This window comes from Ascaphus truei, chromosome 17 (genome assembly GCF_040206685.1).
Source record: "Ascaphus truei isolate aAscTru1 chromosome 17, aAscTru1.hap1, whole genome shotgun sequence".
NCBI classification, from domain to species: domain Eukaryota; kingdom Metazoa; phylum Chordata; class Amphibia; order Anura; family Ascaphidae; genus Ascaphus; species Ascaphus truei.
The window spans coordinates 27,588,164-27,604,297 of NC_134499.1; the positions used below are offsets into that span (position 1 = coordinate 27,588,164).

The 16,134-nt window shown below is 44.3% G+C and overlaps 1 protein-coding gene and 1 long non-coding RNA gene across 5 annotated transcripts in view; one reads left to right on the plus strand and one right to left on the minus strand.

Moving 5' to 3' along the window:
- Positions 1–327: 327 nt before the first annotated feature.
- Positions 328–15,862, minus strand: LOC142468196 (uncharacterized). Of its 2 annotated transcripts, XR_012788599.1 has the most exons (4): positions 15,774–15,862; positions 14,486–14,566; positions 4,202–4,364; positions 328–2,568 (listed from the first exon to the last, which is right to left on the minus strand). It is a non-coding gene; the product is annotated as an uncharacterized LOC142468196 (long non-coding RNA). The 2 variants fall into 2 exon arrangements; XR_012788598.1 differs by having other exon boundaries at positions 328–4,364.
- The window catches only part of LOC142468195 (laminin subunit beta-1-like), an 82,631-nt gene continuing 81,048 nt past the window's right edge, over positions 14,552–16,134 (plus strand). For all 3 annotated transcript variants that reach the window (XM_075574445.1, XM_075574444.1, XM_075574443.1), the window contains exon 1: positions 14,552–14,875. Coding sequence is in view for 1 of the 3 variants with exons in the window: in XM_075574443.1 (XP_075430558.1) it covers positions 14,861–14,875 (15 nt within the window). In the remaining 2 variants the exon portion in view is untranslated. The remainder of the gene's footprint in view (positions 14,876–16,134) is intronic.

A 16,134-nucleotide genomic window follows, 5' to 3' on the forward strand; every position in this document is an offset into this window, starting at 1 on the left:
TTGGTGCAGCGCCTCCACCTGAGAGGGATTCAAGCGTAGCGGGAAAGCCCCTCACAGGAACAATTGTACCCTGTAATTATACACACAGGTTATGGTACAACAGTATTTACTGGACACCTATCAGCATAACAGTACCACCACACAACGCATACTCTATATTGACAGATATATATCCCTGCAGAGTATTCCCACTTTACTTGGGGTGCAGGAGCACCAGAGTCCTAGTCTCAGTCCCACCCAAAGTATGAGGCGTAGCACTAGCCTGTGAACTGTTGGTGCACTTGTTGGTATACCTGCCCGGGGCTCCAGCACCCGGGTGTAGCTGAACAATCAATGATCGGTCTGCTCCAACGACGCCTTCCGCCTCCGCGTGGGGTTGGCCTCCAGCAGGAGCGTCCCACCATAGTCTCTGAACGTAGGTGATCTGGTTCCAGACCACAAGTTATGCGTCGCTGCGTGGCGTAGACACTGTGGCCCTGGCACTACACAATACAGGGAAAGTTTCCTTAACTATGGCTTTCCCTATACAGCTGCAGGTACCTACTGTGAGTCTGGGACTATCTGGGGCCTATAGGAGAAAGCTGGCCTAGTCCCTGGGCTGCTGGGACCCTACCTCTCTCCTCTGCGTCTTGCTCCTGACTCCCTAGCGTGGTGTAAGTGCGCCAATTGTATCTATCTCGCCGGCAGGGGAATCCCGCAGCCCTATTGGCTGTGCGCCTTCATGTGACCCTCAGCCCCTATGCCTTATGGGGCTTGTAGTCCCTTACGGAGCCCTTGTGTGTAATTGCCGCCGTTCCCGATGTACTGCACATGCGCGAGGAGTAGCAAGATGGCCACCGCAACTCTAGCTACCATCTGCACATGTGCAAACCTATCCTGCGCATGCGTGAACACCAACAAAATGGCGGCGGCCTTACTGACTACCCTCCGAGGCGCTCCTGCGGCCGGGTCGCCCCTACAACCTCCCTGACTGCCCGGCAGGTTCCCCGCTGCAGCGGAGGTAAGGAGGGATAAAGGAAAGACCAGGCTACACATACTTTGCTGTTTTAAAACAGCAGGAAAATATTATGGAACTTCAGTGGAAATGTTGCATACCTCGTAATGACCATTTCTGCGTCGCTCATTTGAGGCATAGAGTGTTCAATGTACTAGTCAGTGAGGCATAAAACATACTCCTCTTGTTTTATTCAAGTTCAGGGCACTTCCTGTATACCAAATTTATCTACACGTTTATGCTTCCACTGCAGCCAAGGATTCTGGGTAATGACATCACTCTTTAATTCTTATCCATTATAACATGGACTCCCTATGAGCTTATACATGCCACATTACAAAGCTTTGCAGCACAGCCTGGGTTAAAGAAGTGCAGAGCCAGCAAACCCACTCACAGACAGCTATTTCGACTATTTGTGTCTCATCAGTGTGAGGCTGCTTATACTGGCTTTGCAATCTGAAGCTGGGATAGGTTTAAAACTAAATATAACATTATTTTTTTATTTTAAATCTAAAATAATGGTACTTAATTGTACCAAGTATTGTCATGCTCGTTCCATTTGTTAGTGATCTTTTCTTCCGTTTGTAGCAGGCGAGTTGGTTTTCCCCGATAACCTGGACTGTTGGCATTGTAACGATCATTTATATGCTGCTCCACGCCCTCTCCGCTCGCTCCTTTCTTGATCCCGTGGCCTCTCCGCTCCATGGTTCCCATCTCTAGATCAGTGGGGTTACAACAAGGTTGCATGGCCGTGAGACAACCCGTGCTCTTTATGTCATTAATAATTACCAGGAGAACGAGGGAGCGCTATTGCGAGAGACCGAGCGAGAGGTCACCATGACAACTCTTCCCCCAGACAATAAGAGAGTGCAGAGAGCCCTGTAATATTTCATACATTGTAGCAGCACAGAGGAGAAGGAACACAGTCCATGGTAAGGGAGAATTGCTAGGAAAGATTTCATGGGTAACCGAGGCGCTGATCTCTTGTCTAGCATGAGAGAGACATCTAGACACACAACAAATTTCATAGGGGCTGTGAGCAAGAGGATTTAAATGCTGACCTCTGAAGTGATAGGCCCTGGTTGCAAAACCCATTGCATTACATCTACATATTTGAAGGTCCGTGTATCTAAAATGTTTGCTAATGCTTTAATGATTGCAAAACGCTGAGTTTAATTGTTGTTCCCAGTTCTTGCAATAGGATCACAAGTCCCAGATATTCAGAATCCTTTAAGCTTACATGTCTTGGGTACATTTCTGTGTCTCTGAGAGTGTTGGGGGATGTAAGAGTGTTTGTTGGGGAGGGCTATTGTGTGGAAATGGCGGTATTGTGAAGGATTTTGTCCATGCTATAACACAAAAAAGGAGTTCTCCAGTCCATATGTAGGAGAAGCTAGTGAAGTCCAACATCCAACAGAAGAATAATGTAATGTGTGTATCTCCTCTTTCCTCTGCACTGCTGGGAGCTTTGTCCAGACTGGAATACCAATCCTGGCAGCAGGAAAGTCTTCATGGACTCCAACAGAATTGGCTCTGGAGAAAGCCTTCTTCTAGGTCACAATCTGGGTGAAATGCTGCAGGAAATTGAAGAAGAAGAGACACAATCCAGCCCCACACCACATTATAGTCAACAGTTGCGTGGGTGAGTAACTAGGAGGTTATCTAGTTAAATCCACAGAACGCCACAAAGGTCAGACGAAATAGACCTTTTCCGCCCAGCGTAGTGTTCAGTCTCATGGTCCAGAGGGTACGACCATGAAAACACTTCTCAAAAGATTTGGTTCACTCTCCACTAATGCCCAAATGGGGTAATGATTCTGTCACCCCACGGACATCCCATCCTCTCATGTCAATTTCCATATATATTTAGCCCTGTTATCAAACTAGGTAACGGCAACCCCCTTCTAATCATAAAATGGAGGCAACTAACCATAGATGTATCTCCTTTTTTTTAATGTATACTGTCAAAAGTGTCTTTCAGTTATCCAAATGGCAAAATGCAATACATTAAGATTGATCACTCTTCTCCCTAAAGTATTCTGGGGCGTGAGGCTGCTGAATATTTTTTAAACCCTCCACCAATGGAATTCAGGATGAGCTCCTCCTTACAGAGGATCCTGGAAGGAATGGCAGGTAAATATTCGTAGTAACTCTCAACCAAGGAACTGGGTGGGGAGTCGCAAAGCTTCGGTAAGGGATATCCGAGCTTGATCAGCGTTAACTGCCATTGACTTGTAGGACCGTTAACGCTGCTGAGCTCCGATTTCCCTTAACGGAGCTTCACGAATCTTTGCCCATTGAGCTCTGTGTATCAAGGCACAGTCATGTTCACTTTGATGCCCTGCCAAAGAATTTGACCATTTCTGCTTGTATTGGCATCAAATGAATTAAACTTGTCAATCAAATTGCAAATCGTTGGCTAGAGAAGGCGACTCTATCTCAGACTTGGTGGAGCTTAGATAAAAGGGGGGGAAAAAAGAAGAGATGTATCAAATTCTGCATCTCATTGTACAGTAAATAAAAAATCTCACTTGTGAGCAAATTCCCGTCTCGGACAGATCTGCCACCCTGTTTTTCACCATTATCTCATCATTCAATGCTTCCACGGCAGCACCCAGGGATTCTGGGTAATGACATGCAAATGAGTTCACAGTGTCACCTTTTGCTTCATGTCCATTTTAACATGCACCCCTATAAGCTTACACCAGGGCCGGTCTTAGGCTTTGCGGGGCCCAACGCGGCATGCTGCCAGCGGAGCTCCCCTTTAGGAAATAAGAGGGACTTGCCTAGACGAGCAGCCCTCCGGCAGCTTGGCGGCAGCATGGCGTCGTGATGTCACGTTGCCATGGTAATGCAACACTGCAGGAGGCGGCCCACTGAGAAAGTAAGAGGATACACATACACCACCCAGACACACCCACCTCTCTGCCGGTCCGGGGGCCCCGCGCTCCTTCCTCTCACTCCTGTCGGCGCTGGGATCCAATTTCTGACCGGATAGGAGCCCATGCTCCGTCCTCCATTTTTTTTCCCCTTTGGTCGAGTGAAAGTTGGATCCCGGCGCTGTAAGGAGGAGAGAGAGGAGGGAGTGCAGGCCGCCCGAAGGCACGGGTCCCAAGGCAGCCACCTTGCTTGCCTCGCCCATAGGTCGCCCCACAGCTTTTCAGCACAGCCTGGGTTAAAGAATTTATAGCCACTAAACCTACTCACCGACAGCTGTTTCCACATTCTGGGACTCATCAGTGAGAATGGTTATACTGGCTCTCAGGGCCGCTTTATACATTAGTCCGACTAGGCACCGTGCCTGGGGCCTACAAACATTTTAGGGCCTACGAACCTTTTAGGGCCTACAATATTTCACTTGAAAAAATACCTAGAACAAAAAAAAATCACAAAATAAGATAAAACCGCACATTTTAATTTAAAATGCCTTCCAAGTATCGATACCTTTAAATATCGACACAAAAGTATCGATGCCAAATATCGCTAGTATCGAAAGAAACAAGAAAACGATGAAATTAGCCTAAAAATGAGTAAAAATATCGGACACACAGGCCTCTAGAAATAAAAGTGCCCGGGGCCTGCGAAGGTCTTAAACCGGCCTTGTGACTTTGCATACATCTCATTAAAATATGTTGCGCAATTCCTTAACTCCTCCTATCACTACTAAAATCACAGAGCAAAAACAAGTACAAAGTGTCTCCATGTTCTGAGACTGTACACACACATTTTTCTTGAGGTCAGTTTAACCGCAAAACACTGTTTGTTTCTTGATAAGTAAATCCCGGTGTGTGTTCAAGTGCAGAAATCCTCCCAAACTTGCAGCTAATCAAACTGCTCATCTTGCTTATTTAGTTATCAATTGTTTTACCAGGAAATAATACATTGAGTTACTTCTCATTTTCAAGCATGTCCAGGGCACAGTTATGATGACAAATATATTGTTACATGTTATATTTATGGACAGTTAGGGACAATATATGGCAATATTTTTCAACAGGGGTTCATAGGAGCCCTTGGGTTCCCTGGCCATCCCTAAAGGGTTCCCCGCAATTTTCAGTTGATTTTCAAATTGTACCAAATACAGAAGACTTTACAATGCATCTGATCACAGACACTGTTAGAGAGGGTTGGGGTTCCTTATAATGTATCTGATCTCAGACGCGCTATTAGAGAGGGTTGGGGCTCCTTACAATGCATATGATCTCAGACGCGCTATTAGAGAGGGTTGGGGTTCCTTACAATGCATCTGATCTCAGACGCGCTATTAGAGAGGGTTGGGGTACCTTACAATGCATCTGATCTCAGACTCGCTATTACAGAGGGTTGGGGATCCTTACAATACATCTGATCTCAGGTGCTCTATTAGAGAGGGTTGGGGTTTCTGCAGAATTTCACAATATAACTATAGGGTTCCTTAACCAAAGAATGGTTGAACACCACTGATATGTGTTATGGGCGTATGTAACCGTTACAGACAAGATTAAAATGTGCGAACTCCAATCATACGCCGCTATGCTGCTGCGTTTCCCCTGTTTGCTGGGTAGGCTTTATAATGACACTACTTTCCTCACTCCTGATAACATGAAACGCCTCGTACAGAGTCGCCGGGGGCAGAACAGCTATGGAAGCTTCTTCAGGAGGAATCTGGGCAGCATCTACATCAAACCTACGGTGAACAGTTAAGGCAAGAACAGGTAAAAAGAAGTGACATGACATTAGGAAACCCTCTTATGCCGACCAGATAGCCATTGCTTTGCTAGGTACCATGCAGGCACCTCAGGCAGGGAAAGGGTTTTCATTCCCCCTTGTAAGATTGACCGGAATCTACACACAGCTTGTGTGCTGCAGCCTTTTCCAGTGGCAGAGTCCATATGGTTCTGTTCTGTAGAATCGTAGGTTCTGAGCATGCATCTTCTGTGGGATGTTGCAGCAGATTAAGAAGAGACCCCATAACTGTATTTGTAATATGTTGTAGCTATGACATCATAAATAAACGATGGCACCTTCCGAACCTGCATCACAAACCCCACCTCTTCCATAAGAGGAACTGACAGCTGTCCATGTAGTGACAAGCAGAGAATGCCACATTAAAGGTAGGTATCACTGCAGAAAGCACAAGGCTTGTTAACATCAGCAAAAACTAGAGGTATGAAAATCCAATAGGCCGGCATCACCACTGCTTTTAATGAAATATGAATGTGTTCTTATTTATTTTTAAGGCCACAATCTTGAATAACTTTGCTCAGCGTCCAGGTATACAGAAGTTATCTAGGAAACAGCGTTATCTTCTCCAGATCAGACTGCTGTCTGAGCTTCATCAGGACACTGCCAGCCTGCTGCTGGCCAACAAACCCTTCCCTGACCTGAATGACGGGCGGGAGGGCGTCACTAAATATCTCACTCCAGCACCAGAGAGAGAGCGTGGTATGGTCAGGAAAGGATTGTATTGATGGAGAAATGTATCAGTGGAGCATTGAACAGGAAACATTTTAAGCACATCTCTCACTCTCTCTCACTCTCTCACTCTCTCTCACTCTCTCACTCTCTCACTCTCTCACTCTCTCACTCTCTCACTCTCTCACTCTCACACTGTGGTAATGTCACAGCCTTTGAAGTGGGCGAACCCAATGTGAATCCCAGTGTCCTCTCTCCCTGTGAACTTGGGCAAGTCACTCGATCTCCCTGTGCCTCAGGCACTGAAATTAGATTGTAAGATCTACAGCAGGGGTGGCCAACGCCAGACCTTATGGGCCACCAACAGGCCAGGTATTAGGGATATCCCTGCTTCAGCACAGGCTCTGACTGAGCCACTGTTTGAGCCACCTTTTTCTGAAGCAGTGATATCCTTAAACCTGACCTGTTGGTGGCCCTTGAGGACAGGAGTTGGACATACCCCCTACCTTACAGGGTAGGTCAGTATACCTACAAAATTCTACGGACGGACTAAAATTGACATTTAACAGGATATGAACCGAGTGATGCTCCAGAACGGAACCACTTTACTTTCAGCACGGGGAGCGCTATATATAGGAAAAATACATCATTCGCATTACATTTATCTTGAAATAGACAATAGAAAACTAAGAAGGACATCAATGATTGAGCTGCAAGACCATCTGGCAGCAAAGATGTCCGAGAAAAGATTGTCAATATACAAATGTAAAACGTTCAACATTCAGCAGATGGACCCGCTGCATTGTGGTCTGCACGCTGTATTTAATTAAAGGAGCAATCCACCCGAAGCCTCTTGGGTGCAAATATCCAAGAGCAAGTCAGATCCATTGTCCTATCCTATTTCTTCAATGTAATAAGTTACTTTACCAAGAGTGGCCAACTCCAGTCCTCAAGGGCAGGTAATCAGGATCTCTCTGTTTCAGCACACAGGTGGCTCAGTCTTTATGACTGAGCCAGTGATTGAGTCACCTGTGCTGAAGCAGGGATATCATTAAAACCTGGCCTGTTGGTGGCCCCTGAGGACTGGAGTTGGCCGCTCCTGCTTTAAACGAATTGTCTTCTCCAAACCTTGCAGATGGTGTAATAGCCACGAGTGTCCTCCAGGGGGAAGCATGACTAAAACTGCAGTTTGATGCTGGGACTGCGTACTGAACATAACCTTCATGAACCTCTCAGTGTTTTAATAAGGCAATTGTGGTCCTGTGTAATCAGAGCACCAATCTGTCATTTGCAACGCTATCTCACTAAGCATTTCTGGAAATAAGGCATGTTCAGGACCTGCCTAGGCACAGCTTGATCATTAGTTAAATAGTTCACCATGCGAGAAGCCGCAGGGAAAAGGGATGTTTTCATTGGGTAGGTATCCTGGCTGCATGATGCCACCAATCTAGCTATACCCACAGGAGAAAGAGACTGATGTGTTTAGCACTCCCCACGGAGGCCACGGAAAGCAGTCGCAAACTGTTTGTAAGCAGTCGCAAACTGTAATTAGGTAATACAGTAAATATAAATATCACGTGTGAGCATATTCACATGTCAGACAGGTCTGCCACCCTGCATTCCCCCAGTATCTCTTAGCATATAGTGCTTCCACTGCAGAAAGGGATTCTGGGAAATGACATGCCAATGAGCACACAGCGTCACCTTTTGTTTCTTATCCATTTTGACATGGACGCCTATAATTAGGTGATGTAATGACAGTATTGATAGGTAATGAGTATGTGTGGGACCCTGGAGAGGTTTGAAAAGACAACATAGAAATTGAAAATAAATTATTTATTTACACCCCCAAAAAATGTGCACTTTAGAAGAAAAAAAATGTCTTTATTTTGATAAGAATTTCTATTTCAGTGTTTTCTCAGTTTAACCTCTTTGGCTATGTCCCTTCCTAACTTTAAGTAGGTGGATATAAACTTTGCAAGTGTAATAGGATCATCAATTACCTCAAAATGCTATAACTATTCTCTGCATTGTGTGATGAAAGCTTGTCAGTAGTTAGTATTGCTATCACATTAGGTTACAGTATCTTCGGGGAGATTTAAACCCGGTGGCACCACTGGTACTGGAAGTATCTCTGGAACCAGAAGCTGCTGGAGTTGAAATTAGTGGCTTTTGGATCAGGAAGCAACAATTATTACAGCATCTAATTTTGTGCGGTTGCTTAGTTACTATTTTTTACCTTCAACATATATATATATTTGAACAAATCTATCATCTGTCGATCTGGTAAGGTGCTTAAGAGGCAAATTAGATCTCTCTCTATATCTATCTATCTCTCGTGCAGATATTATGCATGCTATACATTTACAGTATCAACATAGAGATACACTATATATTTGTAAATATAAATATAGAATAAGTATCTGTCGTCTACATTTAGCATAGGTTGAACTCAATGGACACATATGTATTTTTTCAACCTCATTTACTATGTAACTATGTAACTTATTGGATTCCATGCACTTTAGAAGGCTGGTAGTGGAACTTAAATATAGGAGAGCATTGTTTTGTTAAACAAAGGAACAGCATTTTCTTGAGGTTTAGGCAACTTAATGTGCCTATAAATATGCAATAAAAGCTGTGATATATATATATATTTTACAATGTCTTTTTTTCTATATTAAAAAGGGAAAACGTGTAAATAAGTCACAAAAAAGAGTTAGTACTCAGTACCAGTGTATATATATAACTTCACAACGATTTTAAAGACATGAATAACGGCACAAAACCGTGCAGCAACACACGCTGCAAACTCTGCAAACATATTTGCCAGGATCCCACAGCCAGTCACAACCATAGAACATTCAATGTTAAAGGATCATACAGCTGCACATCCACGAATACAGTGTATATGATTCAATGCAACAAATGTGACCAAGGCTGCTACATTGGGGAAACCAGCCAAAAATTACAAGGAAGAATGAATATGCACAGACACTCTATACTCCATCACGAAGAAGGAAGATACTGCTCACCTGTGGGACATCACTTCTCACAACCAGATCATTCCATAAATGATTTAAAAATCAAAATCCTCAATGGAATGTTTAAAAGCACCCAAGAACGGAAAACATTTGAGCTCAGAGTGATAAGACTCTTTGACACCAAAACCAACGGACTTAATGTGGACATGGGTTTTCTCACACCCTACCAAAATTGTCTGTAATTATCCTGCTTGCCTCTATTCTTATCCACACTTTCTCTCCCCCCCCCCCCCCCCCCAGCATCCCTTCCCCTCCCCACCTTTCTTTGACACTGTCCCTTGGCTTCAAACACTTAACACCCGACCTTATCTACAGTAAATATCTGTTTGTTTGTTTTTGTTTTTTTCTCTCTACACTGTTTTAGCATTGATTCCTGTGTAAATCAGTATTGCTGACCTGAAGAAGAGAGGAGAACTCTCGAAAGCTTGTCCTATGACATTAATTGTTAGTCCAATAAAAAAGGTATCACCTAATACTGAAGAACTCATTTATTCTGCACTATATATATATATATATATATATATATATATATATATATATATATATATATATATATATATATATATACTGTCTAAACGTATAGATAATCTGTGTAATAAACATTGACAGTATCCACACAGACATACACTTGAACGTGGATCCCAGGCAGACGTTTGTACGAGCCTTGCACACGTGTTTATTTTACACTGTGTACTCACTGCATACCACTATATATACATAGGCCTCAAAAGACATCCCGTCGGGAAATCCACCTCCAGAGAATTCAACTCTTCAATTCAACCAGCTCGCCCTGTACTCCCTAGAACTCTATATTAAAGCAGCAAACCAAGCGGCCATTTTGTGTGAGCGCATTTGTTTACCATGGGATTGAAGCAGGGGGTTTCTGGAGGTGAACCCCATTCATTTCAGCTCCGGCACCTCCCTGCTTCCCGCGATACTTACCTCCAAAGGGGGGTGCCGGTATCGCGGTGCTGTTTAAAGGTCCTGATCATATGGGCCAATAGGAAGCCGCACCAGATGATGTCACGGTTTCCTATTGGCGGGAACGGGAGCTTTGAATGCCACCATTACAAGAACCCCAGCTACCCTGCCGGAGCTGCTACTGGCACCCTCTACCGAGGTACATATTTCAGGAAGCAGGGGGTCCCGGGAGCTGAAATGAATGGGGTTCAGCTCTGGAGACCCCCTGCTTCAATTCAAGACAGGGTCCGCTTGTATTGCTGCATTAAAATCACTTTGCTGACAGAAGAAACACATTGTGATGAAACCTGTCTCTGGCACCAAAAGGGTTTTTAAGGTTTTAATATGCTGAATATGTTTGGGAACCCCAAACTGTAATTGTATTATTAATGCAGCGGGACTGGTAATTATTCAACTGTTAAGAAAAGTCTTCATCCGAGCTACTCTGTGCATAGATTCTATACAGTACTAATAGGAATGTACACACTGAAACAAATGCTTATCCTATCGTTAGCCGGCATTCAAAATGGTTAATAATGGCTATAACATTTCAGTGAATAGACACCTATTTTTCGTTTGGCGCTATGTTGTTGCAAAGAGAGGCATTTTTTTTATCATGTATCTCTCCCGGCTATGGAGACGCGCCCGCGTGACTTCATCCGTCGCCGTTGTCATAGCGATTTCTGCCTATAGTGTAGGAGACAATAGATGGCGACTAGGGGGTGTGGTGGGGGGCATGGCCGTGAGCGGTTTGCCCTCATTGGCTGAACCGCTCACGTGCCCTCTGACGTCACTCGGCAGTGGCCGGAAAAAATAAATTTTCATTGAATTCAGCGATTTTGGTCGCTGTATCGCACCGACGTGGTCGCACACACTATAGGCGCACGCAACGGATTGCATTAACCTGTTTTGACCCGGTGTCGCCGTCGCCAGGACTATAAGCGCGGCCTTAGTGACAATATATAATTTTTTGCACAGGGCCAGCCATGTACACAGCTCTTTACAACATTACAGCAGGAGGTAAATACTGTACATCGCAAGCAATGGGAATAAGTGCAACAGGTACGTGACAACATAAGGCTACAGGAGACCTTGAACCAAAGAGCTTACACTCTAATGCAGGGGTGTGCAAACTGGGGAGGCATGAGATTATATGGGGGCCGGCGTAGCACTTACAGAGGCCCTGCGCTATTCCCCAGAGCAATTAAGTGCCGGCGGACCACGCAAGGCCTCTGTAAGTTATCTTACCTGGACTCTGATCACTTCGGGTGACGCGTCACCATGGCAACGCAACATCAAATGACGCCGGAGATATGGTAAGAGGAGGGAGGAGGCGCACACGGGGAAAAGTTTGCGCACCCCTGATCTAATGTATCGAGGTGTGTTGCTCCAGTCTTGGCGTGTGTACCAGGTTAAGACTTAGATATAAAGTAACAGGATAAATACATGTTTCATACAGCAGGACTCCTCACCTGGCGCCCGCGAGGGGCCCTGATGTGGCCCTTGGACGCTGCTCCTGTTAATGTCATACCTGTGGCTTAGGAAGCTACATTTTTCACTCTAAAACTCAGTGGTTTGTAAATATATATAAATATATATAAATATATATAATTAGTACAGATATGTTAAGTGCTGGCAAAAAATGTTGAAATATAATTATTTTGAAGTAGGTAAATGACTAAAACGACAGCTTGTGGCCCTTTCACTTCTAAGTACGTTTTCCAGATAAGGATCCCGCTAGAATTGTTCCCCCGAGATCAGTATTCTTATATCACTGACGCAGTAATTACTTCTTTGTGGCAGAGCTCACCAGACAAAAAGAAATGTTCCTGAAAGTAGGACACACTTTTTTTCACACACTGTCGCACAACATACCGACAATCAGATATACAATTGCGGTAATTTTTTAGGGAGCATCGTTATTTATAGAATATATTCCAGCCTCCTAGCCATCAACAGCCAAGTAATATCATTGAGGAGGAGAAATCCCACTGACATTGCAAATGCATTCAATGACTACTTTGTGGGGTGTGCTACTAACTTATTAGCGAAACGCATCCCAAACCACAAACATGAACCTCATTCTGAGAGTACGCCTATAGCCCCACCTTCTCCCAACAATGCTCACAATTTTCAATTTGTCCCAGTATCCGAAGAGGAGATTACACAAGCGCTTCTCAAATTAAAACTAAGCAGCCAATGTAGACCTGACTTACTGCAATCTAAGTTCCTACGACTTGGTGCCCCAGCCATTGCCAAACCAATTGCTTCCATAGTCAACTCTATTCTGTCTGCAGCCATATTCCTAAGACCTTGAAAACTGCCAGAGTTGTCTCAATCTTCAAAAGTGGGGACAAAAACACTGTCTCAAACTACAGGCCAATCTCCCTTCTCCCAATCCTATCCAAAGTCATGGAAAAATGTGTCCACTACCAATTAAGCGATGACTATACCAAGACAAATTTCCCTAGCCAATTCCACTCCACGGTAACTACCCTGCTAAAAGTTTGCAATGAAATCCAGTGTGGAATAGAACTGTGACCACTCACTGGGGAAATATTCCTAGATTTTGCAAAGGCCTGTGGTGTCCCGTAAGGCTCTGTTCTGGGGCCCCTACTGTTCTCAGTGTTCATCAAAGATCTTCCCAAAGCTTTTAAGGGAGCTTCAACACACATGTATGCAGATGATACAATCCTATATGCACACAGCCCTAGCCTCTCCGACCTTGAACACATACTTCAATCTGACTTTTTGAGACATGAAAATTGGATTTCCCCAAAATAAGCTGTTTTTAAATACTGACAAGACTGTAACAGTGGTATTTGGGACCAAGACTAAATTTTTAAAGCTTCCAATGACTGAGCTCCCAATCAGAACCAATACTTGGGCATATGGTTTGACTCCCATTTAACATTTGGGATGCACATTGATACCCTGACATCCAAAACCTATGCCAAACTAGGTGTACTTTACAGGAACAAATCCTCCCTAAATCTGCTGGTCAGAAAGCGTATCGCACAGCAGATGTTGATGCCAATGATAGACTATGGAGACATAGTATACGGCTCGGCACCCCAAACCCACCTTAGCAAACTTGATACCCTCTACAATTCAATATGCCGTTTTGTTCTCCAATGCAACTACAACACGCGTCACTGCGAAATGCTCAAATAACTAGATTGGCCGTCACTTGAGTCTAGGCGCAAAGTTCATCTTTCCTTTCTTACCTTCAAATAATTTCTGGGCAAGCTACCCGTCTATCTGAACAAGCTCCTCACCCCTACCACATGCAGCACTTATCATCTGAGATCTGACTCCAAAAGACTGTTCATGGTCCCAAGGTTCAGCTAAGTATCCGGCCGCTCCTCCTTCTCTTACCGTGCACCCCACAACTGGAACAACCTACCAGAGATTCTCACAGCCACCACCAGTCTAAGTTCTTTCAAAATTAAAGCTGTCTCACATTTTAAACTGGTCTGTAACTGTTACATACGCCCATAATATATATTATCTCTAACTGTGCATGCAATGTCTTGTATATAATGTTTACCCTACTCACTTATGTAACTGTATTTGTAACCATGTATTATTTGTCATCTTAACTCTATGCCCAGGACATACTTGCAAACGAGAGGTAACTCTCAATGTATTACTTCCTGGTAAAACATTGAATAAATAAATCTAAACGAATTTACGAAACTTGCTCTTAAAAAATAACGATGTGAGTAGCTGAATCCTGGCATTAATACACTCGGCTAATATCGTTTTGGTGTCTCGGTCATATATCCCCGGACACGTTTCAATTCAAAAGTGCATATTTATTTGCCTCGACTGGTAGATTATTTTAAATAAGTGAAACTAATGCGGTACAGGTAGATACAGTGACTGTGTGGAGCGGGGTCACTGGGCCTCGAACCAAAATCTGCAACTTCAGAGAACAGCACCTGAACGAAAAGGTCCCTCCTCACATGGAACATTTGCATGCTCAGGTTTTTATGAAACGTGCATGTATTTCATAGCCTTGTGAAATATGAGCTGCCGAACAATGGCATATATCAAAGGTTATGCACCAACAAAAGGAGAAACTATATACCTGTGTTTGTCTATGCACCTTGACGGAACGGCTAGAAATCATTTGGTCCCTCCCAGCGGCTGGCAGAAATCCTGCTTTCTTCTGAGAGCGAGAGGGAGAGAGAGACACAGAGGGGGAACATTTACTGTGCCAGAGAAATCAGATAGACAGGTACCTGGAGGAAGCGGGGATTCTCCGCACACAGACAGTGAGAAATATCACCGTTCTTGGCAATAGCACAGCAGCGTGTTGGATACACCCCTGAGCTATGAACAATTACCACGAAGAAGGGAAATAAGAGAAGGAGTGAGAGAAAGGAGGGGAAGCGAGGAATTACCTTACCAACTGTGGAGGGCTCTGCTCTGTTTGTCAGGACACACATGGTCTTCACATTGGATGCGTAAACTTCAGGTAAGGCTCTCTTAGCCTTCTCTTTTCCTACTCTTTCCAAAGACTTTGGGACTTTGCACCTTTTTAGCACTCGCCTTTGTTCAGAACTAGGGCACAGTTCTTTCTTTAACACTATCTGCCTTTAAGCCGTGTGATGATTAAAATCCGTCTGTCTATATACAGTGCACACCCTGTCTGTGCCGCTGCACACCCTGAAACGGCAGTTTTTGGAGAGGGTGGAAATTTGAACCCCGTCATGTGCAAATGCGCCTGGTGTACTGGACAGTGGTGCCGAATATCTAAACAAGGGGTGGCCAACGCCAGCCCTCAAGGGCCACCAACAGGTCAGGTTTTAAGGATATCCTTGCTTCAGCACAGGTGGCTCAGTCTTTGACTGATTGAGCCACCTGTGCTGAATCAGGGACTGTGCTGAAGCAGCGATATCCCTGACCTGTTGGTGGCCATTGAGAACTGAAGTTGGCCACTGCTGTAGAAAAACAGGTTGATTTTGTAGAAAAACATTTTTAGTGAAAATAAGTTGCAGTAAAGACAAGCTGTTAAAACGATATTTGTATAAAAAGAGAAATAAAAGCAATGTACAAAAAAACACTGCGTATGAGAAGCATTACAGTTCTGACTGCATAGCATTAGCCGTATCGGTAGTATTCCAATATTTTATTACCAATATTCAGCTTTTAAGGATAGCCCTGCTTCAGCACAGGTGGCTCAATTGTTGACGGAGCCACTTGTGCTGAAGCAGGGATATCCTTTAAAGCTGACCTGTTGGTGGCCCTCGGGAACTGGAATTTGCCACCCCTGATCCAGTCAATTCTAGCTCACGGTAATATAGATTGCCCACAGCTGCAGTGGCCGCGGGCGCCTTCATGCGTTAAGGTTTGGCGGATGTTCTGAGCGTTACCTGTAACCGGGTTGTTTGTGGAAGCTCCAGGTTCTTAGCTCTGTAAGCAGGGGAAGGTTGGACCAGTCAGAAATGTGCAGTCAAACCCGGGATTGCGCAATAATACCACGTGTTCCAGTTGGGAAGGCAGAGAAATCTCGGAACAGTGCACCGTTAACCCTTCGATTCCCTGCACCATATTCCAAGCGGTGCAGGGGTTTAATGTACGATGAATGTAACTGGCTCGATTTTTACATTATTATAGATAACGCACACTTTTTTTTTTTACACTGACAGTGCACGCAGCGCTGTGCAATAAATCCCTGCCCTCTAGAGCTTACACTCTAAATTTGGTGCCTGAGGCACAGGGAGATTAAGTGAT